We start from the raw sequence: 25,210 nt of genomic DNA on the forward strand, positions 1-25,210 counted from the left end.
GTTTTTGTCCAAGTATCTCCAGAAATTAACCCAGACAAAGCCTTTGAATATCTACCCCTTTGCTTCCATAAAATAAATTAATAACGCATTCTTGAAAGTCTATAAGAGAACATCATTAGGGTTCAAAAATAAGGTACTCCAGCAGTGTAATGCTGAGAGGAAGCCTGGACGTGGTGCTGGGTGGCCTCTAGTGGCCACAGAAAGCACAAGCTGATCTGTTCCCATAGCTACTGACAAAACCACACAGAGAGACAGGGAGGCCTCCGCAGATCCGACCAACAGTCATGCCCGGAGCTAGGAAGCAAATCCAGACAAAAACAGCCAGTGGAAGACGGTCTCCAAAGTCCGAGAAGGCAAAGGAGACGGTTCCACATCCCGTGCAGCCATCGCAAGTGCCGCTGTGCCCCACCATAGGAGAAAGGGTAGGAAGGGAGACAGTGAGAAAATGCTGGAGGGTGTGGACGCGAGGCATTCATCTCTGTCATAGGTCAGATGTTGCTCATCCTTGGCTGACCCTGCCACAGAGAGCTTTATAAACTTCCCTCTGTCTCAGTCTTTAATCAGTTTCTTGTCACCTTGCTGTGCCCTGGTAGGTAGGCAGTTACCTGGACTTTGAGAGCTCCCTAAGGCAGAGCAGGGAGGATTTATGGGTGCTGGACTGTGTGTGAGCAAGTGCCTATGACATACTGCGTGTGTGGCAGCGACAGGCTGTATAAGTGTCTGCCTGTGAAACAGACTCGTGTGTGTGTGTCCCTGTGTGAATGAGAGAGACTGTGATGTTGCTTTTCTGTGCGTGACAGAGTCTGTGTGCATGTGTGTGAGAGAGAAAAACAGAGACAGAAACTTACCGGTTGCATGAAGCATAGGTGTCGATTTTCAAAATGTTACTCAGCAGCAAACATATTTCACTGATTTAAACCAATTATCTTTACTTGGATTTTCAACTGAACCTAACTGGCTAGGTTTTTGACTGAAAATTCACCTCAGTCAAGCTGGACAGAATATGACTTGTTTATATTTAGGCCTGACATTTTATTTATATTTTGCTTGTAAGCCAATTCAAAGCAGATTACATTCAGGTACTGTAAGTATTTCCCTATCTTCTGAGAGTTTATAATCTAAGGTACTGGATGATGTGTATTTTGCCCCTTTAGTGACCAATACTTAGGACGCAAAGTAAGCAATAGGTAGAAACTTTATTGAAATCCTTGTTCGGAGCACAGAGTATTGGGAAGGCAGGCAGGCTTCTTAGAAGGCTAGAGTAAACCTGATGTTTACCTCCCTCCCCGAATGCCTGTCACAGCTCAGCTTCTGTACATTTTTTTTATGCTATACACTTGGCGCTCTCTGACCATTTTTAGCCCTTCTGTCATGCGTCATTAGATTTCATGTAGATTTCCAATAACTGTTCATTTCCAGTTACTCTATTCCCCTCCTATCACCAACATAGTTCCCTTTCTTACAGGCCGATACAGTACAGTGGGCTCCGACGGAGCGCACTGTTAACCGGCATTTGGACGCGCGTTTTTGACGCGCTAGCTTTACCCCTTATTCAGTAAGAGGTAATAGCGCGTCGAAAATGTGCGTCCAAAACCCCCCCCCCCAGACTAATAGCGCCCGCAACATGCAAATGCATGTTGATGGCCCTATTAGTTATTCCCGCGCGATACAGTAAGTAAAATGTGCAGCCAAGCCGCACATTTTACTTTAAGAAATTAGCGCCTACCCAAAGGTAGGCGTTAGTTTCTGCCAGCGCAGGGGAAGTGCACAGAAAAGCAGTAAAAACTGCTTTTCTGTGCACCCTCCGACTTAATATCATGGCGATATTAAGTCGGAGGCCCCAAAAGTTAAAAAAAGTAAAAAATAAAAAAAATAAAAATTTAAGATGGGCCCGCGACTTGTGGGTTGAAAACCGGATGCTCAGTTTTGCCGGCATCCGGTTTCAGAGCCCGTGGCTGCCAGCGGGCTCGAGAACTGACGCCGGCAAAATTGAGTGTCGGCTGTCAAACCCGCTGACAGCCGCCGCTCCTGTCCAAAAAGAGGCGCTAGGGACGCACTAGTGTCTCTAGCTCCTCTTTTTACCATGGACCCTAATTTAAATAAATTAATTTACTGTATCACGCGCACAGTAGAGCGGGCACTCGCCCGCTCTCCCCGTGATTTTTACTGTATTGGCCCGTTAGTATCGTATACATGCCTATTCTATATTGATAAGATTTACCACAGCGCCTGCGGTAAAACTTCACTGTTCCCTGCTGTAATCTTCATATTATCAAGTCTTCTTTGGATATAACTGTCTCTCTCCATTGCCCACACAAGTTTCCATAACTGGACACAAGATCAAGTTCACACAGGTCACTGTCTCTGTTGCCAGGCAGACTTTATATCTTCCCTCTTGAGCCTTGGTGAATTTGTGACAATCCAAGGTCCCAGGCATCGGGAAGAGCGAGAGATGATGAATCATGGGGCGGCATGAGAACTATGACAAAGGAGCAGCCAGGGTAGCATCTCCAGACAGTAGACAGCAGAAACAGAACATGAGGCAACCATAATCTAAGACTGACTCCAGAAACAAAGAAATTCAAACATGACCTAAAAACACTGGGGTAGATTTGATAAATTTGCGCGAGGGCGTACTTTTGTTCGCGCACCAGGAGTGCACATTTGTGCAACCTGCGCGCGCCGAGCCCGGCGCGCGTTGCCTGTTCCCTCCGAGGCCACTCCGAAATCGGAGCGGCCTCGGAGGGAACTTTCCTTCACCCTCACTTCCCCTACCTAACCCACCCCCCGGCCCTATCTAAACCCCCTCCCTACCTTTATTGCCAGATTTACGCCTGCTTTCAGCAGGCGTAAATCTGCGTGCACCAGCGGGCTGCTGGCGCGCCATCACCCGACCCGGGGGCTGGTCCGGAGGCCTCGACCACACCCCCGGTCCCACCCCAAACCGCTCCCTGACCCCGGACACGCCCCCTCCCCACCCCTTTTACGAAGCCCCGGGACTTACGCACGTCCCGGGGTTGTGCGCGCGCCGGCGGCCTATGCAAAATAGGCGCGCCGGATTTACGCACGCAGGGCATTTAAAATCCGGCCCACTGTTATTTCAAAATACTTATAACCTAACTTAAAATCACCTGAATACAGAGCATGCATCCTCAAGGACAAACTTATTAAGATCCTATCTCCTGAACTAAATACCTTATCCCAAGTATGTGTCAATTTTTAAATCATATGTTGTTTGACCTCATTAAATCATATGTTGTTTGACCTCATTAAGATGTACATCATGTTGTAAATCTTTGTGATCTTTATTTGGGACGATGGTATATAAAACGACTAAATAAATAAATAAATAAATAAATGGCATAAAGAAAAGGAAACAATGCTATCCACTACCCCTAACCTAATACACAAAATTTAATGGTAACTGCAGCAGAGCAGAGTACCAGAAATCAGGCACGTCCATGTCAGAAAGGATGGGCAGAGAGCAGAAACATGAACATTGCTAAAACAATGATACAAAATGAATAAATGATCCGCTGAGCTAAACTTGTGTTTCTAAACCATGCAAGACTGCCTATATAGACCTTTTGCTGGCGAAGAGGAAATAGGGAAAGCAACTATATCCTTAAGATCAGCAGGATCAGCATTTATAACAGAAGCATCATCATATAGAAGAGAAGTAACATCAAAATATAATATAAAAATGAAGAAATGACAAGTAGAACTAAACCTGTATTTCTAAGGCATGCAAAGCTGGCACGTATAAATGTTTTGCTGGGGAAATAGGGCAAATGACTGTATCCGTAAAAGCAACTGGAGCAGTATTAGCATCATCAACAAGAGATAAAAATCAATCAACTGCTTTTGAAACAAATCTTTAATACAAAAAAACAATTAAAGCTATAACTATGCAGATAGTCACAGCTATAACGAAGTATATTAGTACCTGGACTCCTCATGCCTTTACTTGTTCCCACATAGAAAGAAGGGGTTTTCGCCACTCAGGCTCAGCCAACCAATCACAGGGCAAATTGTAATTTTCTTCTAAGTGCTTACTCAGATTAAAAATAATGGGGGTGCAGTCAGTGACTTCCATACAACATTGTTTACCATAGTAGGTACGTAGCACATGGCAAAGGCCTCCTTGTGACAGTGGCACCAAATAAAACTACAAGGTGGGCCAAAGTCACTGTTTTGGATGTGGCCATCCTGCGAGCTTCCTCCTGCATTTCTTTATCTATCTCTTTTCCCTCTTGCCCAAGTCTCACTCCCAAAAATTTTACCCTAGGAACAGGGGCGGATTGTGGGAAAATAGTGGCCTGGGGGATTTTTCTCCATACTGGCCCATGGGTACCCAATTATACATACAATTTGGTGAGTCACCAAATACAGAATAAAGGGACCATAAAATATACACAGAAATGCACAGACAAACTGAACTGGAAATCACAACAATTTAGACTGTATGTAATGCAGCAATGGAAAAACAGAAAATACCATCATTCCTCATAAAACATCAAACACTAAAATCAAGAACTATAAAACATCACAATAGGAAAATCATACTAAAAATATATATTTCAAAACTGCTGATGAACAGAGCTTCCAGTAATTTAACTCAGGGAAATTTTCTAAAATTTGTATATAACACCAATAAAATTTTCAAAAAGAGCAGACATCATTTAATATTCAATAATTAAAACTAATAAGGATTTTTAAAAGCCCCTGCTGTCTCCTTCTGTGGGAGCTCTTGATTTCCAGTCACCCTGATATTGTCGAGGATTAGGAGGAGGTTATCCTCTCTCTCTCACACATATTCACATGTCCATTCTCTCTCACACATTCACTGTCACATACTTACACATTCATGCTCGTATATCCACTATAACCTCTCGCTCTCACAGACACTGACACACTCTCAGGCTCTAAGACACTCTCTCCCCCTCCACACACATACCTCCCCACACAAATTCTTACTCCCCTGGATTTTCTCATACACACTCATGCTCTCACACTCACATACACACAAACACACACTGACCCCCAGGCATACACATACACCCCCAGGCAGAGTCCCATTCATACACATGCACACACTAAAGGCAGACCCCCCTCTCTTTTGCCAGCAACCTCGGAACCTCTCTCATTCCTCTGCTGCCACTGTCACTGCTGCCACATGGCTATTGGGGAGGTGCCAATTGCTGCTACTGACACTGAAGCCCATTCTGCTGCCTCCTCTGTACAGGCCCCGTGGGCTTCCACTTTCTCCATGCGGATCTCATACATTGTGAGATCCGCATAGAGAAAGTGCTATTCTTACACATTCCCAAAGATTACATGTGCCAATCACTAAAATGTAATTTTTTTTTTTTTTTACCTTTGCTGTCTGATCTTAGTTTTCTAATTGGTTGGTCACAGGCTTTTTTTTTCCACCTTCCCTTTCTTATTTTTTTGCCAATTCCTTTTATATTGTCTTTTTTTCTGTTTCTTTTCTCTCCATCTTCTTCCCTCAAACACACAGGTTCTCATTCTCACATGCATTTCTCACACACACACAGGCTGTCACTGTCACATGCTCTCTCTCATACAATCATTCATACAGTCTCTCACTGGCACATGCTGTCTGACTCTCACAAACACAGGCTCTCTCTCACTCCCACATGCTGTCTTGCTCAAGCATAGGCTCTCACTGTCACATGCTCTCTCTCACACACACAGAGGCTCTCACATGCTATCTCTGCAAACATTCAGGTCCTCACTCTCACACACAATCTCTCAACTCATCTCATACATGTACACACACACACACACACACACACACTCTCTTCAGACCCTCAGCCTCTCTCTCATCTCTGGGCCTCCTCTTCGCAGGTTGCCGCAGGATGGGCTCTGCAGAGGCCCTGATCTTCTCGGGCCGCGGCAGCCCTGTTACCGGGCCTCTTCCTCTTCTCGGGCCACTGCGACTTGGGATTCGCGGCGGCCCGTAAGTACTGCTCCTCTTCTGCATGTGCTGATGCTCCTCCTCCTTCCTGCCCATGTGGCTCCGGCAACTTTTACTTCCAGGGCCGCACAGGCAGGAAAGAAGAGGAGCATCAGCACATTTAAACGCGATCTTTTTCTTCGGGCCATGGTGACGTGAGCCTCACCATGGCCCTGCCGATCTGCCTGCTATATGCGTGTCGCTGAGCTGCATGAGCCTCCCTGCGTCCGGGGGGCATTGGCTCCCCTCGGGATACCACTGCTCGCGGCGCCCCCTAATACTCGGCGCCCTAGGCCCAGGCCTAGTTCGCCTAGTGCTTCCACCGGCCCTGCCCGCAGGTTTCTCTTTGGGCCGCAGCGCCAGCAGACCTTCTTCTGTTCTTTGGCCGGGAAGTAAAAAAAAAAAAAAATCACGTGATGGGAGTGACCGGCCCACCAGGGGAAGCCCAATCCCCTGATAGGCCAATCCGCCCCTGCCTAGGAAGGCAAATATGGGCCTTTGCCAGACTGTTTAAAACCCTCATCGGCTAGTAGCAGCAGTAGTTGCTCCATCTATAATTGTATGGAAGTGACCAAGGGGCTTGACTGAAATAGGTCATCAACATACTGAATTAGTGTGACATCAGAAGGTAGTTGAGCTTGGAAAGTGCCAGAGCCATAGCTAGGACAATGGAAAATATAGAGGAGTTTTCTGTGTATCCCTGGGGAAGGCGTGCCCACTAATATGTTTGCCCTAGAAGGCTGTTAAGGAACACAAGGACAGGTGTAATGGCACACAAAAGAAGGCATTTGACAAATCCAAAACAGTGTGCACTTTCTCCAATGAGTGATGTTGTAGTAGGGTAGCTGGGTTTTCTACACAAGGAAATTTGGAATCCACCCAATAATTGAGGTACTGGAAGTCATGCATCATATGCCAACACCCATTGTACTTTTGGTCCAGATACAGGGTGTATATTGTACAGGGAACGTGAAGGTTCAATAATATCATGGGCTAGTAATTCTGAAATTTCCCTTCGAATTCCCATGACTGCCTCCAGGGAGAGATCATATTGGGCTTTTCAGGCCATCCCACAAATTAATTTTAAGCAGTGGTGCCAATTTGACTAAGCCAAATGGAGATTTGGGAGTGGCCCATACATGAGAATCGGGCAACAAAAGGGGAACTGGCGAGGGTGCTGCAACTATGCAGCGACTGGTGCGGGAGCCGCAACATTTGCTCCTCAAGGGGTAAAAAGGACAATTCAACATTAAGTTGTGTTAACAAGTCCCTTCCCAGGAGGTTGACAGGGCACTACGGGGAGTACAAGAATGGAGCAGTCAATCTTTGGCCTAAACATACTATTTGACGAGGGAGGGTCAGCCGAGTCTGGGAAGTGGAGCCCTCAAAATTTTGTTTGATTTTGTTGATAATAGAACACCAGGAGTTTTTAAAACACTGCTGGTGGCTCTAGTATCAATTAACATGTCTACTGGATAACCATTAATATACACTGTGATAATCGGTTCTTGGGTCTCCATGTGCAAATGCACTAACACCTGAAGTCACTGGGACCTTGAATCCCAGTATCCCAGGAAATCCTGTGATGGTTCCCAAGTAGGGAAACCTTCCTCATGGTGATTAGAGGACCTACCACCCTGTCCTATACCCCAACTGGAGCAGCATTCATTGGCGAAATGTCCCCACTTTCCACAATTCCAGCAATCTATATTTTGGGGTGCCCTGCTGTTTTGTATCCTTTGCCCCCTGAAACCATGGTTTCCTCTACCATATCCTCATCCCCTTTCTCTTCCTTGCCATTGAATTAATGCGGCTGGGTAGGAAAATAAATGATAAGGAAACATTTGTTCCTCATCAAAATCCCACAATAATTAAAGGTTGGCTCTTCATTGGGCTTAGAAGGCTCAGTTTTGTTTTACCTTCCTTTCTCCCCACTGCTTCTTTCTCAGCAGCTTTAAGCTGTATAGTGCACAAGCAGACCACTGTGGCCTGAATAAACAATTGCAGCAATCATGCTGTGGCCTCACATCCCATGGAACACCACACAGAAAAATCATGTCTGACCATAAAACTAATTGCCTTAGTTAGTATCAGGCATTGCACTTCTTCACAGCTCTCATTCATTGTTCTGTGGTAAAATGGACCCCAGGTATTTTATGGTTTCCCAGCTCCATGAAAAATTATCAACAGTGCTCAGGTAAAGGTCCTCCCGCTGCAGTCCTATCAGAAGCCCTGCACATTTCGTCCAGTTGATCTTGGCAGAGGATGTGGATGAATACACCCGCTGGCAGGCTCGCATCCTTTCCAGATCAAGTGGATTCTGGATCATGAGGAGCATGTCATCGGCATAGGCAGATAGAATGACCTGGAGTCCGGGTTCCTACAGCACTAAGCCAATGAGTTAACTGCGCAGAAGGCACAGGAAAGGCTCAATGGCCAGCGTAAGGGAAGTGATACCAAGAATTGGTCCCCAGAAGCTACCACAGCCTTCCAGGCCCTAAAAGAAGCCTTCTTGCTTGGGCCTTGCTTACACCATCCAGATCTGAACCACCCCTTCATCACTGAAGTTGATGCTTCTGCAATCGGTGCAGGGGCGGTGTTGAGCCAGCATTCCCCAAAAGGGGTTCTGCGTCCATGCTCCTTTTACTCGCACATGTTTTCCCCCATGGAGAAAAATTATAGCATCAGGGATCGCAAAATCCTCACGATCAAATTCACCCTTGAAGAATGGCGCCCCTGGCTGGAGGGCGCCCATCATCGGTTCATGATATTCACAGATCATAAAAACCTGGAGCATCTTCGACATGCCCAGTGCTTTAATTATTGCCAGACCCACTGGGCGTTATTCTTTACCCAGTTTGATTTTGACCTACGTTACTGTCCAGCCAAGAAAAATGTACGTGCTGACACTTTATCCCGCTCATTTATGAGAAGGTGCTACAATGGGCCCATGACTCCCGAGTCTCTGGTCATCCTGGACGCACACGGACTATGTCCCTTTTTCAGCATTATTATTAGTGGCCAACCAAGTCTTCCAACATATGCGTCTATGTGGATTCCTGCCCCACGTATGCTCAGCAAAAACCACCTGTGGGCCGACCTTGGGGGCTACTGCAGCCATTGTCTGCCCCCAAAGAACCCTGGACTCACTTGTCTACCGACTTTGTGGTGGACCTTCCGATGTCCAATGGGAACACTGTCATCTGGGTGGTCATGAACAGGTTCTTCAAGATGGCTCATTTTGTCCCGCTTCCTAATTTGCCTGAATTCACACACTTGCTTTTCCTCCATAACTTTCATCTCCATGGATTGCCTGAAGATATCACCTTGGACAGAGAACCTCAATTTGTCGCCTGCTACTGGCGTTCAGTGTGTAAAAGGTTTGGGTTCTCCATCAGGCTAACTACTGCTTATCATCTCCAGGCCAATGGCCAAGCTGAGCGGATGAATTGCTCCCTTAAGTGCTTCCTTCATTCCTTTCCAACGGCCTGCAACACAACTAAGCTCAACTGCTCCCATGGGCTGAGTTCTCTCACGATTTCCACATTGCTGCAACCACAGGAGCCTCCCCCTTCTCTCTGGTATACGGAAGACAACCACGGTCCCCTCTGCCGATTCCTCTTACAGTGCCTTCTCCAGCAGCTCAGGCAACCATGGATGCTCTTCAGGCCTTGTGGATGCATACCAATCAAAGATTACGGCAAGCAGCTGCGTGTGCAAAGAAAATCTCAGACACCCTTCTTAGACCCACTCCTGAGTTCCAACCTGGCAACAGAGTATGGCTGAGTACCCACCATATTCGCTTGAAGCTTCCCTTCCAGCATTTCACTCCCAGGTACATTGGTCCATTTCCAGTTGTTTGACACATTGCGCCAGTGACCTACCAGTTCTGTCTTCCTCCCATGCTGGCAGTGCACAACTCCTTCCATGTATCGCTGCTCAAACCCTTAGTACTTTCTTGGCCATCCCGTAAGGAGGGGTACAATCCCAAAGAAAACTCCTGGGAAGAAGCCATCAACATTCTTGATAAAGGGCTCCTTCGGCAATTCCATCAGTCCCATCCAGGTAAGCCCAGACCTCCTGGGGGGGGGTATTGTTGCGCTTCCCAGTGCGGCAGGCCCATGGCCGGCTCCACTCACCCCCAATGCCAGGGCCCTGGACCTGGCTTCTGGACCTGGCCCATTCTCTCTGGCAGCGGTAGGCATTCGCTTACGCACTCGCACTCCATCTGTGCTCCCAGGCCCCTCCGGCGCTGCTGTGGTCTCTGGTCCTGGTTGGATCTCCCCACTTGCGTCGTGGGGAGACACTGCCACTTCCTAGTCTTCGGCCTGCCCGTCTTAGGTGTGCGCGTGCCTTCCCAGGCTTTAAAGGGGCCATGGCAGGAAAGCCTCCTGCAGCCTCGGATGATGACGTCAACCAGCCTCAGTATATAAGGCGGGCCCTGCCACCTAGACTTCACCTTGGCAACAGGTCTCCACGCTTCCTGTCGTGTGCTTCGTTGCTGCTTGATCCAGTTCCTGCTCCAGTACCTGTTCCTGCTCCAGCCCTAGTTCCTACTTCCCTTCGGATGGACCTCCTGGCTTTGACTTCTGCTGGAACCTGACCTTGTCTTCAGCCGACTGCCCTAACCCTTGTTTGGACCCGGCCTTGTTTCAGCTGTCTGCCTGACTTGTAGTCCGGACTTAACCATGTCCCCAACTGCATTGCCTCCGCTTCAGTCTGTCCGGAGTTTGGATTCCTTCTCTCCCTTTGGAACCCTGCATCTCAGCTGCTTCTTGGCATCCTGTTTTGCACACTCTCTCCGGGATCAATCACGTGGAGGCCCATCTAAGTCCAGCTGGCCCCGGTACCCAAGGGCTCAACCTGCGGGGAATGAGGGCTAGTATTGGCGAACCTCCAGTCAGCCTCCGCTTCCTGGTTGGCCTCACCTCCTGACGGTGGGGACCCATGAGGGCTTCCCCCACAGGTGGCGCCAACACCACCTCAGGCCAAGGGTGCACCTCTGCAACAGATGCAGGAGAAGCCATTTTTGCCAAATGGGTGGGGTCTGCTGGGGTTGCCTTTTTCTTACGACCCTGGGTGCTCAGGGGTTGTTCCAGGGTTGGTGGTTTTGCAGGGGCAGAGGAGTTGGGGGTTAAGGTTAGGGACCTTCCTGCCTCGCTTCCCTGGGGCTGCACCCTGCTTGGGATCCCGCTTGCCAGAGGTCTCATTGAAGGCCTTTGGTGGAAGGGCTAAGGAGGTCACCATGGTTGAGGGGCTGGACTTGGCGGTCGCTCGGGGGGGATGCTTTGTTGGTAGTAGCCTTTGGTACAACACTTGGGCACCTCTTACAGGTGTGCCTGACCTCCCCGTATGTGTAGCACCTCGTCTCCCCCACAGAGTAGTATACTCAGTATGTATATCCATTGTGGGGGATGGTGAACCACCCCTCGTCTCCTACTGGCCCTGCGGCAACTGGAACACCTCTTCTTGCTTGCAAGACTGCATCCAGTGGAATGCACAGTCCTTGTGCCCCATTTGGAGAATCAAGATGGGTGATCTCAGTTCCCCCAGAACATGAAAGCGCAACTCCAGAGAATGCGTGGGCAGAAAGGGGGGGGGGGGGGGGGACGTTAGAGAGGATGACCTGGTTGCCCAGGCCATCCAGGGGTTCAAGGGGATGGAAAACCCCCTTGACCACCAGTTTTTCTGTGAGCGCCCGGTGGGTGGCTGCCAGGAAGAGAGGAATGACTGCTTTCTTGGACACCTTTACACAGACAATGATATTCTGTACTCCCACCAACTTTGCCATGGCCAAGGCATAATCCTGCTGCTCCTCACCATGTAGCATGGGGCAGCGGACTCTGTGTTTATGAGTCAAATTGGCCCCTGCCCCACTAGGAATAACACCATTTGGCTGTAGGAGGGATGCAGCGACACCACTAGCCATCACCATTGTGTGTCAGTATAATAGTTTTGCTATGAACAGGCTAGAAATATTTTAAATAAATAAATAAGGAAAGAAAATTAACAGGTAAGACTAAATTTCCCCCTTTTCCCCTTTGATAATTGACACAAAGTCTGTGGGCGAAAAGTACAGGTATGATTTAGGGCAGCAAAAAAAGAGCTAAGATTAGCTCTCCAGAACACAAAATCTGTATCCAGACTCGAAATTGCCTTCTTCAAATCAAAACAACTTCAAATCTGCCTAATTTATGCCCCTCCGGGACTACTCGAGGCAGATCCATCACAACTCATTGAGCTCATTGCTAAATAAATGAATATGGACCCCCCCAGCTTTCATCCTGGGAGACTTTAACCTGCACATTAACTCAATGCCTCTTTCCTCCAACTGCGAAACTTTACTATCCTCCTTCAAGGCCATGGATTTTCACCAAATTATCAATAGCCCCACGCACAAAGCTGGTCATACTTTGGATCTACTCTTCACAAATTCAGGTCTCACCCCAACTTCTCCACCTCGATGCTCCCCAATCCCTTGGTCAGACCATTGGCTGATCACGACTGACCTCTCTATATCGGAAAACCCATCCCCCCTCCCCCCAAAACAACTATCCACTTCAGAAAATCCTGCTCTATGGAAGACCTCAGTTTTCACCTCACGACAGAACTAGGGAACCTTGACCTATCTGACGTAGACTCAGCCCTTGCCTCCTGGTTCAACATCACTAACAAGGTGGCAGATAAATTATGCCCTCAGATGGTAAAAGAGCTAAATCCTTCCCTCAAGAATAAAAAACCCTGGTTTACACCAGAACTTAAAACACTCAAACAAGATCTACGACATAAAGAGCACTTATGGCGCAAGAATCCCTCCACTGCTTATTTATCAGCCTACAAAACAGCCATGCACAATTACAGAAACACTATCCTCCGCACAAAGAGAGACGTCTATGCCCGCAAAATCCATCACTTCTTCTTTGACGCCAAGGCCTTGTTCTCTTACGTCTCGGATCTTACACAGCCAGCCTCTCCTACCATCCCAGACGACCAAGCCCAATCCAAATCCTCAGAACTGGCTATTTTCTTTGAGAAAAAAATCTCAAACCTCTTAACCCCGCTCACCTCCTCAAAGATCCAACCACCTCCCCCTTACTCCACCAACGCCCAGAAAGCAAACTTCAATTCATTCGAGCCCGCTTCTCCCCTCAAAATAGAAAATATACTAAAAAAGATGAAACCCTCTTATCATCCAACGGATCCCATCTCCTCAAAACTACTGATCAACATCCCTAATACAATTGCTAAGCCAATCGCTGAAATTATCAATTTCTCTCTTTCACAAGGTTCAGTTCCCAACTCTCTCAAAGTCGCTTCCATTAAACCTCTACTAAAGAAACCCAACCTGAACCCTATGGACCCAGTAAATTTTCGACCCATCGCTAACCTCCCTTTCATCTCCAAACTAATGAAGAAAATTGTCAACAAACAACTCTCGGAATACCTGGATGATCACAAAATCCTCGCCCCAACTCAGTTTGGATTCCGTAAATTGCTGAATACTGAATCCCTTCTAATCTCCCTCATGAATAACATCGGTATTCGACACCGTGAATCATTCCATCCTCAGCAGAAATATAGTACCTTATAGATTACAGTATAGAGAGTTAAATAAAACACATACAAAATCCACAGATACAACAAGATTTATCCAAACTTCATTTACAGCACTATTATACTATAAAAATTTCCATCAATTAAGAAGAGGAGGGAGTGGCCAAGATGGCGTCGGTGAGAGACGTTGGTGTGTGAAGATCCGACAGTGTTGTTTTTTTGTTCCTTTTCTGATACTCTCTGTTGTTGGTATTCGAAAGATGCCGCACACAAAACGTAAAGGCTGGGTAAGAGAGGGAGCCCTGACCCCTACCAGACCCGTGCTGATTCGGACAATGCTGACAGGCTTCCAGCCTCGACAGTTTTGAGTTGGTTCAGTAGTTTTCTTTCAAACCGTATCTGTCAAATTAACATAGGTACCTTTTCTTCTCAAAAATATGATCAATCAACAGGCGTCCCTCAGGGCTCCTCGCTGTCCCCAATATTGTTTAATATTTACCTTTTTACCTCTGTGTCAAATTCTCTCTGCATTGAATGTCCAGTTCAAACTTTATGCTGACAATATTCAGTTATTTGTCCCTTATAAGTCTTCTTGGGCAGAAACTTTCTCTTTGATCCAAGTCTACATTAGCACAATTGAGCAATGGATGGGTCATACCCGTCTAAAGCTCAATAAAAAGAAAACAGAACTTCTGTGCTTAAGTTTTAAATCTAACCCTACCAATGCTCCGCCTGCAAGTTTATCTGTTGGTAAGGAAACAATTCATGTTACTAAGCTTGCATGTAACCTCGGTGTGTGGGTAGATGCTAACTTATCTCTAAAACAACACATTTCAAAAGTGGTAAAAACCTCATTTTTTAAATTACATGTTCTCAAACGACTACGTCCCCTTCTTTTTTCTCATGATTACTGTTCTGTGCTCCAAGCACTGATTCTGTCTGGTCTAGACTATTGTAACGGTCTATACCTGGGACTGCCAGACTCTACTATTAAGCCTTTGCAACTGATATTGAACTCGGCAGCCAGACTTCTTACCGGTACCCCACTAAAACAACACATTTCACCAGTCTTACATAAATTACATTGGCTCCCTGTCAAACAAAGAATCCGTTATAAAATCATTATGCTAATTCACTCTCTGCTGAATAATACTGATTCTACTTGGATGTGTTTCACATTACACATCTACAAACCACAGCGAGAATTAAGATCTACAGGGAAAAATTTGCTGGAAATCTCTTCAGTAAAGAATGCGGCGTTGTGCATGACTAGGAATAGAGCGTTTTCGGTTGCTGGCCCTATACTGTGGAACGCATTGCCAGACCCGCTTAGGTTAATAAGCAGTCGAAAAGACTTTAAGAAGGCTTTGAAAACCTACCTCTTTCAGGAAGCTTTTAAAGATTTAGAAATATCTTAGTTGAAGTAAATAAGACTAATTATGTTTGATTTATATAGTATTACTTTTACTTATTCTTGCTTTTTATTTTAACGGAAACTGGCCAATCTCTGTTTTAGTCATTATTATTTTTATTGATCATGTAATATCCTGTATTTTTATTCATACCTATTTACTTCTTTAAGTTTTATTTTATTACAAATTTTTTTAACCTTTTAATTTTAAGGTTATTTATTGTTGTAAACCGCTTTGGTCAGTATTTTTTTTACTGGAAAACGGTATATAAATCTGTTTAAATAAATAAATAAATAAATAAATAAATAAATAAAAGCCCCGGAGTGTCCCACTGAGCAGTTAGGTGGAGAGTAAGCACCGCTGCTCCTGGGAGATACCACACTAAGTCCCGGGGCTCCTACAACCCCTAATCCACCAGGTGACTCTGAGATGGCTGTGGACTTTGGCTCTAGACAAGAACGGATGGTGTCGTTGGAACTGAGCCCTATTGGGGAAGCTGCAGCTGGAGAAATCGCGCCATCAGAGAGAACAGGAGGTCCCTTCATTTCCTCCCCACAAGTGGCTTAGACCAAGCTGCAACCAGCAGAATGGAAGATGGATTGGCAGCAAAGATTACTCAGCCTCAAAGATCCCCGGAAGCTCCAGGTATTTCTCTACCGCAAACCATAAATATAACGCCTTTTTTATTGAATAAAAACCTAAAGTTGTGACTATGGAGTTAATATGGCAGGCATTAATGTCGACGCAAAAGGCTTTATTGACTTTATCCTCAAATATAAAAGAAATGCGAACAACTTTATATAATTTGACCCCAGAAATAAACAAACACACTGTTAATTTGATGAAAGTAGATGAAAAAATAAACCAGATAAAAGCAAGTGCAGTCTTCTATAATTCAAGGAGAACTTATCCTGGGGAAAAAGGTGGAAAATATGGAGAACTCTCTTAGGTATAATAGCCTAAGGATATTGAATTTCCCGAAGTGCAAAATGACTTCCCCGAAAGAACAACTAAAGAATTACTTTCAAGAAATTTTATTATTATCACCAGATATGTTGCCAAAGATATTGAAGGCATATTTTTTGCCGAAGAAGAAAGAAGAATAAGAACAAGTAAATGGTAACCTATTACAAGAGGGTGTGTCATTAAATGTGACTGAGTTAATAGAGACTTCCTATAGATTGCAAATAGAATCAAGAGGAACTTTATTGGTGAAATTTCAGTCATCAGAAGATAGAGATGATATATTAAAATTATACTTAGGAAAAAGATCATGTTGATATCTGGGGGAAAAATTATGGGTATATCCTGATGTCTCTAAAGAGACTCATACAAGACGTAAAATATTTCTAGTGCTTGCAAACCAGGCTAGAACCTTTGGGATTCAGATAAACATTAGATTTCCTTGTAAATGTATAATGAAAGTGAATGGTGAAAGATTTGATTATTATGAACCTGAACAGTTAGAGAAATACTTAGAGAGCCGTAGGAGTCATGAGACAGAGTAATGTCATTCTTCTTCAATGTAGGAAAAGAGTTTACTCCTTGATTCTCTCAGTTTTTGGTTTAAATTTATGTTTGATTCCTTGCTTATAAATGGAACTCCCCCCACTATTGTTTGGTAATAGGGAGACTAGTGTTGTGGGTGGACTGCTGTGAGAGTAGAAGGTGGACCCTTGGGCCGGCCTACTGAAGATGATAGGGCAGGCCGGGAGGCAGAGACACCAGCTGGCAAGGTTTCACCCAGAGCCTGGGACCCCCCCGGGAGGAGCCAGTAGGGACCCGGACCCTTGGGTCTTAGGCGCTGCTGTGAATGTCCAGAAAGGCCGTTTGCGAAGGGAAGGCAGGAGGCCTATCTGTAGCAGAGGCGGGTCGAGTATTGCCAGAGAGTCACAGTAAAAGGCTAGGTCAGGGAGCTGGCCCAGAGGTACACTGGGACCAGCTGGCCCAGAGGTACACTGGGACCAGCGCAAGCAAGCTGAGGTAAAAGTTCGTGGCAAGCCGGATAGGGTTGCTGGCAGGCTGAAGCAAATGTGGAAAGTAACCTGGAGACACGGGCTGCGGCGTAGTCAGACAAACCAGAGACAAGTGGACTGCGGGCTGGAGCGGAGTCAGAAGCAAACTGGAGTCTAGGCAGGCAGCGAGCTGAAGCGGAGTCAGAAGCAAACCGAAGTCAAGGCAGGCAGCGAGCTGAAGCGGAGTCAGAAGCAAACCGGAGTCAAGGCAGGAACCAGGAAGACAACAGGAAACGCAACTGGAAGCAACTAGATAGCTGGGAACCTAGTTGCAAGGCGTTTAGGGACTGACTGAACGCCGGTTATATCGGGAGCAGAGCGTGACGTCAGCCGAGAGGGCGCGGCCGGGCTTCCAGGAGCTGGGCGCGCGAGGTCGGAGAGGAACAGGCCCGTAATGGCGTCGGCCACGTGGGAAGTGCTCGTACAGGGAGCCCACCGGGACCAGGACCAGGCGGAATCCCGTGGCCGTCAGAGCGGAGGTAGGCGGGCCTGAGCCCTATCAGGAGAGGGGCGATCAGGACCGCAACAACTAGATTATTTTGTTAAAGTGAAATGTATAGAATGTATGTCTTCTTGAATAACATATTCAATGTTATACTATGTACTCCTGAAATATGATTATCTTCTGAATTTGATTTGTCAAATTTGAAATATGCAAAACAAAAAATTGAAAAAAAGAAAAAAAAATGTCCATCAATTAAAAGCATTTTTAAAAAGATGTCTTCAATTGTTATCTAAAAATCTTTAGGTCAGAGATAGATCTAAGTTCATGAGGCAAATCATTCCAGAACACTTGTCCAGTTATTGAAAAGGCTCTACTTTGTGTCCTTACTAAATGGGTCTGTCTTACTGTTGGGCTGAAAGTAACACTTGTCCAAGAGACCTCAATGTTCTTGGGGGAACATATGGAATGTATAGATTTGATAAACTAAATGGTATATTGTCCCATAAACCGATTTATGAACTAAAAGTTTTAAAATTTTACTCTTTGGTCTATAGGGAGCCAGTGTAAGGCCCTCAACAGTGGCATCACATGATCCCAGCATTGGCCTCCTGGTAAAAGTCTGGCTGTGGAATTTTGTAATACTTGAATTGCTGACTTAGGCAGGTCAACATAAAGAGAATTACAATAATCCACTGGGGATAATGTAAAGGATTGGACCAGGGTCTGGAAATCATTTGTGAACAAAATATACTTTGCATGCTGCATAATTTTTAATTTATAGAAACCTGATCTTAGAACTGAGTGAATTTGTGTCTTAAAGGTCAGCTGTTCGTCAATGACAAAACCTAGAATGTTGGTAGAATTGTTGAAAACCACTGGAGTTCCATTCAGATCTAGATATAAGTAATCAGGCCAAGGAGATCTTAAGTTCTAGATTAACTCCCTCACCGCCTCTCGAACTTTCTCTCCCCGTACCCTCTCAAGAGGGTATCAGAAAGCTGGCAGTCATGGCAACGGATGCCGTGCCTAAACTGGACCTAGATTCCTGGGCCAAAGGCCCGCAAGTAGAGCAGGGACAGAGTCAGGCGAGGGCGATGGACCCTTTAGTCAGGGAGTTAGGGCCGCTCTCTCCCCCTCTTCCTTTCTCCCCTCCCTGCTCTGATCTCCAGCTGGGGGGAGGGAGAGAGAGGCATATCTACCTTTGGGGGAGGAAATGGAGAAGCAGGCATTGCCTCCCCTGCCCCCGCCGGTATATTTCTGCTGCCCTCCTAAAGCAGCCAAAAGGAAGAAGACAGTAAAGCAGAAGCTTGCTTAACTTCTTCCATGGCCCCCTTTCCTCCCTGCCTTTAGCTAGCAATAGGGACCCCCCCGCCCTGCCTCGGAGGCTGCCGAGGCACCCCTTCCTGAGACCACCGCTGGCCAAGGAAACAGCCATCGCTGTGAAGGTCAAGGGCGGAGAGGACAAGCCCTTGGAATCTCTGTCTGGTGACCAGGGTGGGGAGCCAGAGTCGGCAACCCATAACACAAGTTCCCAGCCTATAGGCGCGTGATTATTGTTGGCCCTGGAACCACTGCTAGGAAACACGCTAGAGCCCTCTGCAGAAGCTGTTATTATTAATACCCCCATGCACAGGCACTGCTTGGGTCAACTCTCGCACATCCATGTGTGGCCTGGCTAGGGTCAGCTTGAAAAATGGTGCTAAGGTGGAAAGGGAACAGGGGAGAAGTCATCTCTGATACTGATGTGAGAAGAAAACAGCTGCATAGAAAGGCCAGTACTTTTTTTTTTTTGGTAGCTTAGTTGTTCAGTGCATGTAGTGACAAATTTTGAGAAGAAAAAAAAAAGGTGTTTCATTTTGGGCAGTTTTTCAGCCTCATGTAAGCTCTCTGATTGGTTCCTATGCCTTTAAGATGGTGTGTTTCCACTGGTGCGCCAATTCCAGCCTTTGTGCAGCTATTTTCAGTAAATCTGTGGTGCACGGGAGCAAGTCAAGCCAGCAGGGTAAGTGAGGTTATATACCGCTATTCCTTTAACAATATTGAATTTTCTATGATCTGTTTAAAGCCTGGGAATTCAGTGCCTTTGCTTTCAGACATATTTGCATTTTTATTATTGGAGGAGCCTCTTTTTTTAGATAACCGTTCTCTAAGTGAAGTTGTCTTTCTTTTGTTTTAAATTATTTTTTTAATTTATTTGTTTGGAATTGATCCTTTGCCTTTTTTTAGGTCTTTCACATTATGCAATAGGTATTTATTTTATTATTTTATTTATATTCCGGTTTTTCTGGCACTTCGAAGTGGATTCCATTCAGGTACTGTAGGTATTTCCCCAGGCGAAGAGAGAATTTGAAATGAAATTGGCCATAGAGGCAAAAACTCATAATAAAAACTTTTTTAAATATATCCAAAGCAAGAAACCTGTGAGGGAGTCAGTTGGACCATTAGATGTCAGAGGGGGTTAAAGGGGCTCTTAGGGAAGATAAGGCCATTGCAGAAAGACTAAATGAATTTTTTGCCTCCGTGTTTACAAATGAGGATGTTGGGGAGATACCAGTTCCGGAGATGGTTTTCAGGGGTGATGAGTCAGACGAACTGAACGAAATCACTGTGAACCTGGAAGATGTAGTAGGCCAGATTGACAAACTAAAGAGTAGCAAATCACCTGGACCGGATGGTATGCATCCTAGGGTTCTGAAGGAACTAAAAAATGAAATTTCTGATCTATTAGTTAAAATTTGTAACCTATCATTAAAATCATCCATTGTACCTGAAGACTGGAGGGTGGCCAATGTAACCCCAATATTTAAAAAAGGCTCCAGGGGCGATCCAGGTAACTATAGACCAGTGAGCCTGACTTCAGTGCCAGGAAAAATAGTGGAAACTATTCTCAAGAACAAAATTGTAAAGCATATAGAAAGACATGATTTAATGGAACATAGTCAACATGGATTTACCCAAGGGAAGTCTTGCCTAACAAATCTGCTTCATTTTTTTGAAGGGGTTAATAAACATGTGGATAAAGGTGAACCGGTAGATGTAGTGTATTTGGATTTTCAGAAGGCGTTTGACAAAGTCCCTCATGAGAGGCTTCTACGTAAACTAAAAAGTCATGGGATAGGAGGCGATGTCCTTTCGTGGATTACAAGCTGGTTAAAAGACAGGAAACAGAGAGTAGGATTAAATGGTCAATTTTCTCAGTGGAAAAGGGTAAACAGTAGAGTGCCTCAGGGATCTGTACTTGGACCGGTGCTTTTCAATATATATATATATATATATATATAAATGATCTGGAAAGGAATATGACGAGTGAGGTTATCAAATTTGCAGATGATACAAAATTATTTAGAGTAGTTAAATCACAAGCAGACTGTGATACATTGCAGGAGGACCTTGCAAGACTTGAAGATTGGGCATCCAAATGGCAGATTAAATTTAATGTGGACAAGTGCAAGGTGTTGCATATAGGGAAAAATAACCGTTGCTGTAGTTACATGATGTTAGGTTCCATATTAGTAGCTACCACCCAGGAAAAAGATCTAGGCATCATAGTGGATAATACTTTAAAATCATCAGCTCAGTGTGCTGCAGCAGTCAAAAAAGCAAATAGAATGTTAGGAATTATTAGGAAGGGAATGGTTAATAGAACGGAAAATGTCATAATGCCTCTATATCTCTCCATGGTGAGACCACACCTTGAATACTGTGTACAATTCTGGTCGCCGCATCTTAAAAAAGATATAGTTGCGATGGAGAAGGTACAGAGAAGGGCAACCAAAATGATAAAGGGGATGGAACAGCTTCCCTATGAGGATAGGCTGAAGAGATTAGGGCTGTTCAGCTTGGAGAAGAGACGGCTGAGGGGGGATATGATAGAGGTCTTTAAGATCATGAGAGGTCTTGAACGAGTAGATGTGACTCGGTTATTTTCACTTTCGAATAATAGAAGGAGTAGGGGGCATTCCATGAAGTTAGCAAGTAGCACATTTAAGACTAATCGGAGAAAATTCTTTTTCACTCAACGCACAATAAAGCCCTGGAATTTGTTGCCAGAGGATGTGGTTAGTGCAGTTAGTGTAGCTGGGTTCAAAAAAGGTTTGGATAAGTTCTTGGAGGAGAAGTCCATTAATGGCTATTAATCAATTTTACTTAGGGAATAGCCACTGCTATTAATTGCATCAGTAGCATGGGATCTTCTTAGTGTTTGGGTAATTGCCAGGTTCTTGTGGCCTGGTTTTGGCCTCTGTTGGAAACAGGATGCTGGGCTTGATGGACCCTTGGTCTGACCCAGCATGGCAATTTCTTATGTTCTTATGTTCTTATCCCCAGAGGGCTCACAATCTAACTGCCTGATTCACTAAGGTTCTTCTTTCATTCTGTGTGTATGGGAAAATACCTTGATGAATCAGGCAATGGAGGGTGAAGTAACTTAGTAAAAAGATGTGGGCCATTACTTCCTGTCAGTGTCCCAGTGCCTTTTGGAAATCCACTCAATTGAAGAGTTATGCCTAATGGAATCTAGAAATTGTATGTCAAAGGTTGCAGGTCTGACTTTGTAGAATGATCTCCTGGAAGAAATTAGGACAGAGAAGGATTATCTGTGGTTTAGAAAAACCCTCAAGGCCTATCTTTGTACTATGGCCTATCAGTTATGTACTCCCAGCAGGCCATAATGAAGTCCTTGGGGGGCATCAGTTGTGTTGTGTATTGATTTCCTGTGCATAAGATAGTCAACAAATGCAATCAATTTCATTTTATTTTTGCTATTGTTTACTTTGTTATTGTTTTATTGCATATTTGTTTGTCGTAAGTTTGGTCTATTTTGAATATGTAAGTCTAGTTGTAAATCACCAAGATTTGTTGATTAGTGGAATAGAAATACTCTCCTAGGACAAGCAGGATGGCAGTCCTCACACATGGATGACATCATCATCAGATGGAGCCCCGATGCAAAAAACTTATGCCAAATTTTCTAGAACTTTGATTAGGCACGCTGAGCATTCCCAGCATGCCCTATACCACATGTCCATATGGGGTCCCTCTCCAGTCTCTCTCTTTCTGCAGAGCTGTAAGCCTTGTGGTATGAGTGGGCTCACTTTTGGCTGTTTTTGGCCTTGTGGAAAACTTTCCTTTTTCTTGCAATTTTCACGGATTCTCTCTCATTGTTCCATCACCGGGTCCCTCATGGTGCCTCCCCGTAGTGTTCCTAGTCAAGGTTTTCGGCAATTCTCGTAAGTTTCCTTTTGCAGTCGATCCCCTGTGGTGGTGGTGCCTCAGTGCCCGCCGATCATTGACACCCACCACCGTCGTTTTTGGTTTGCACCCCTTTTCTATCATACCAAAATGGCCACGTCCAGTTTTCGGTGATGCCCCCAGTGCCCAATGACCATATCCATCACTGATTCCATGAGATATGTATCCTCTGCCTGGAGGCATTGCATGAATTCCAGGGTTGCCGCTTATCTGTCCAAATGACCCTGAAGAAAAGTCAGCTTCGACTCGACAAGATGGAACAGCTATTCAGATTGAAGAAATCCGAGCCATTGGCATCGATGGACCTGGGAGCCGCACTGATGGACACTGCGCCATTGAAATTGGCGGGACTGTCGGTGCCGTCGGTGGACAGGGGCGCTGGAAACTGACGACCATTGATCTCCTCCAAGCCGAGTACGTCAAGTTCCTCATCATCGGCCTTGGCATGGGGAATGACCAGACTGAGCATCGAGGGAAGCCGAAGAAGCATTGACACTGGTTCCTGTTGGTGCATGGTGCCGGGCATGGGGATGCACTGTCTTATGTTGCAATGCTCCCGAAGTGACCCCTCAGGGAGGAGTTCCAGTCCTCCATTGGTGCTATGGGTCTGTGACTGTCTCCACTGGTCCTGATACCAGTCACCGATCCACCTTGTGGGTCCGAAGAAATCTGGCTACCCCTCCTTTTCAGGAGGAGCTGGAGTGCTGAGTCCAGCTGGTGGTGGAAAAGTGCTGCAGAGCTTCGGTCCTGTACACTGGCATTGGCCCTGGTGCTGCCTGTCCTCATACTGCTACTGGAGAAGCTCAACATGCTCATTGGTATGTTACTAACCCAGCTGGTGTCGGTCTGATATATTGGTCATTTTCAGTTCCTCCGAAGAGGATGCTCTACTTAGGCTGGCAGAGATGCCAATACCTGTCCAGTTTTACCGGTACCTGTACCTGTGGATGAAGGCCGAGCACCTAGGGCCCCATCCACTATAGCTTACAGTGAAGATGAGAATGCCTATGGCCCCTGGGGGGAAGATGCTTCAGAGTCCTTCTTCAAGGGCGCTGAGGGCCTCTCATCATACCCTTCTCCAGACGAGTGAAGGAAGTCTCCGCCTGATGGCTTGACCTTCACAGGGTTTGTGAGGATAATGGCAGAAGTCATCCTCTTTCAGTTGTTAACAGAGGAGAATGCCAGGCACAAAATGCTTGAGATCCTCCAGTTCATGGAGCCTCCTAAGGAGATCGTGGCGATCCCAGTGCATGAGATCCTTAAGAAGCTGCTGCTGAGGATATGGGAATACCCTCTCACAGTGCCTCCCATTAATAAGAAAGCAGATGAGGTCTATCTCATCCAGAAGGCTGCCGGATTTGATAAGCGTCAGCTGCTCCACCAGTCAGTGGTAGTCAAATCCGCCCTCAAGAGGGCTAAGGGTTCTGGAACTCATTCCTCAGTGCTGTCGGGGAAGGGCCACAGAGCAATGGATGCTCTTGGGAAGAAGTTGTTTCAAGGTGCAATGGTCATTGCCTGCATTGCTGCCTACCAACTCTTAATGAGCCAGTACTCACGGTATATCTGGAAGCAGGTGCAGGAAGTTGCCGAGCAGCTGCCTCAACAGCAGCAGGACACCCTCATGACGTTGATGCATAAGAGCCTGCAGTGTGGAAAACACGAGGTCCCAGCAATCTACGATGTTTTCAAGACAGCATCGAGAGTCTCTGCCGTGGGAAGCAGCATCCGCAGAATGGCATGGCTGTGGGCTTCTGATCTCCGACTGGAGGTATAGGAACGACTCACCAACGTGCCATGTACTGGGGAAAATCTCTTTGGAGATGGAGTGAGGGACGCCTTGGCCCAACTTCGGGACCACTATCAAACCCTCCAACAACTTTCTGCCAGCCATCCGGACCTTTCCTCCTCTTCTAGGAGGCTTGTGAGCCAGGGACAAAGGAAGTCTTTCTTTTGCCAAAGGAAATACAATCTTCCACTCCCTTGCTCCCATCACCACCATCAGGGATCACACGGCTGTCACAGGCAGCAGAGAGCCCTCAAGCCGGTGCCTCAGTCAACTCCATGGACGGGGTTTTGACTGGGTCGTAGGGAGCGTAAGCCAGTCGCCCATACCTGGGACGTTGGACCCTCCGGTCGGGGGCAGGCTGTGATTCTTTGTGAACCAGTGGCCCAGAATAACCTCAGACTAGTGGATTCTTTCCATCGTCCATCAAGGGTATCAATTGTACCTATTGGATGTCCAACCAGATTGCCCTCCATGCCCATTTTGGGGGCTAGCAGTGCATCAAGAGGTACTGCTAACGGAGCTCTCCTCCCTCTTAATGGCTAGGGTGGTCGAGCCTGTACCACCAGGGCAAAGAGGGTGGGGATTCTACTCCAAGTACTTCCTGATTCCAAAAAGAACAGGAGGAATCGATCCAATCTTATACCTAAGGGCCTTGAGCAAGTTTATAAAAAAAAAAAAGAAAGAAAAGTTCAAGATGGTTTCCTGGGCACCTTGATCCCCCTTTTGCAAAAAGGGGACTGGCTATGCTCCCTCAATCTATAGACTCAC

General features: G+C 46.0%; 1 protein-coding gene across 3 annotated transcripts in view; it reads left to right on the forward strand.

Annotated features, from left to right (window-relative positions):
* Nucleotides 1–260: 260 nt before the first annotated feature.
* The window catches only part of LOC115095459 (caltractin-like), an 84,717-nt gene continuing 59,767 nt past the window's right edge, over nt 261–25,210 (forward strand). For 2 of the 3 annotated variants that reach the window (XM_029609136.1, XM_029609138.1), the window contains exon 1: nt 261–422. In XM_029609136.1, coding sequence (XP_029464996.1) covers nt 285–422 — 138 coding nt within the window. In that variant the 5' untranslated portion in view covers nt 261–284. Of the gene's footprint in view, nt 423–19,274; nt 19,409–25,210 lie in introns of those variants that run through there. The other variant, XM_029609137.1, reaches the window with a different exon arrangement.

This window comes from Rhinatrema bivittatum, chromosome 7 (assembly GCF_901001135.1).
Source record: "Rhinatrema bivittatum chromosome 7, aRhiBiv1.1, whole genome shotgun sequence".
NCBI classification, from domain to species: Eukaryota; Metazoa; Chordata; class Amphibia; order Gymnophiona; family Rhinatrematidae; genus Rhinatrema; species Rhinatrema bivittatum.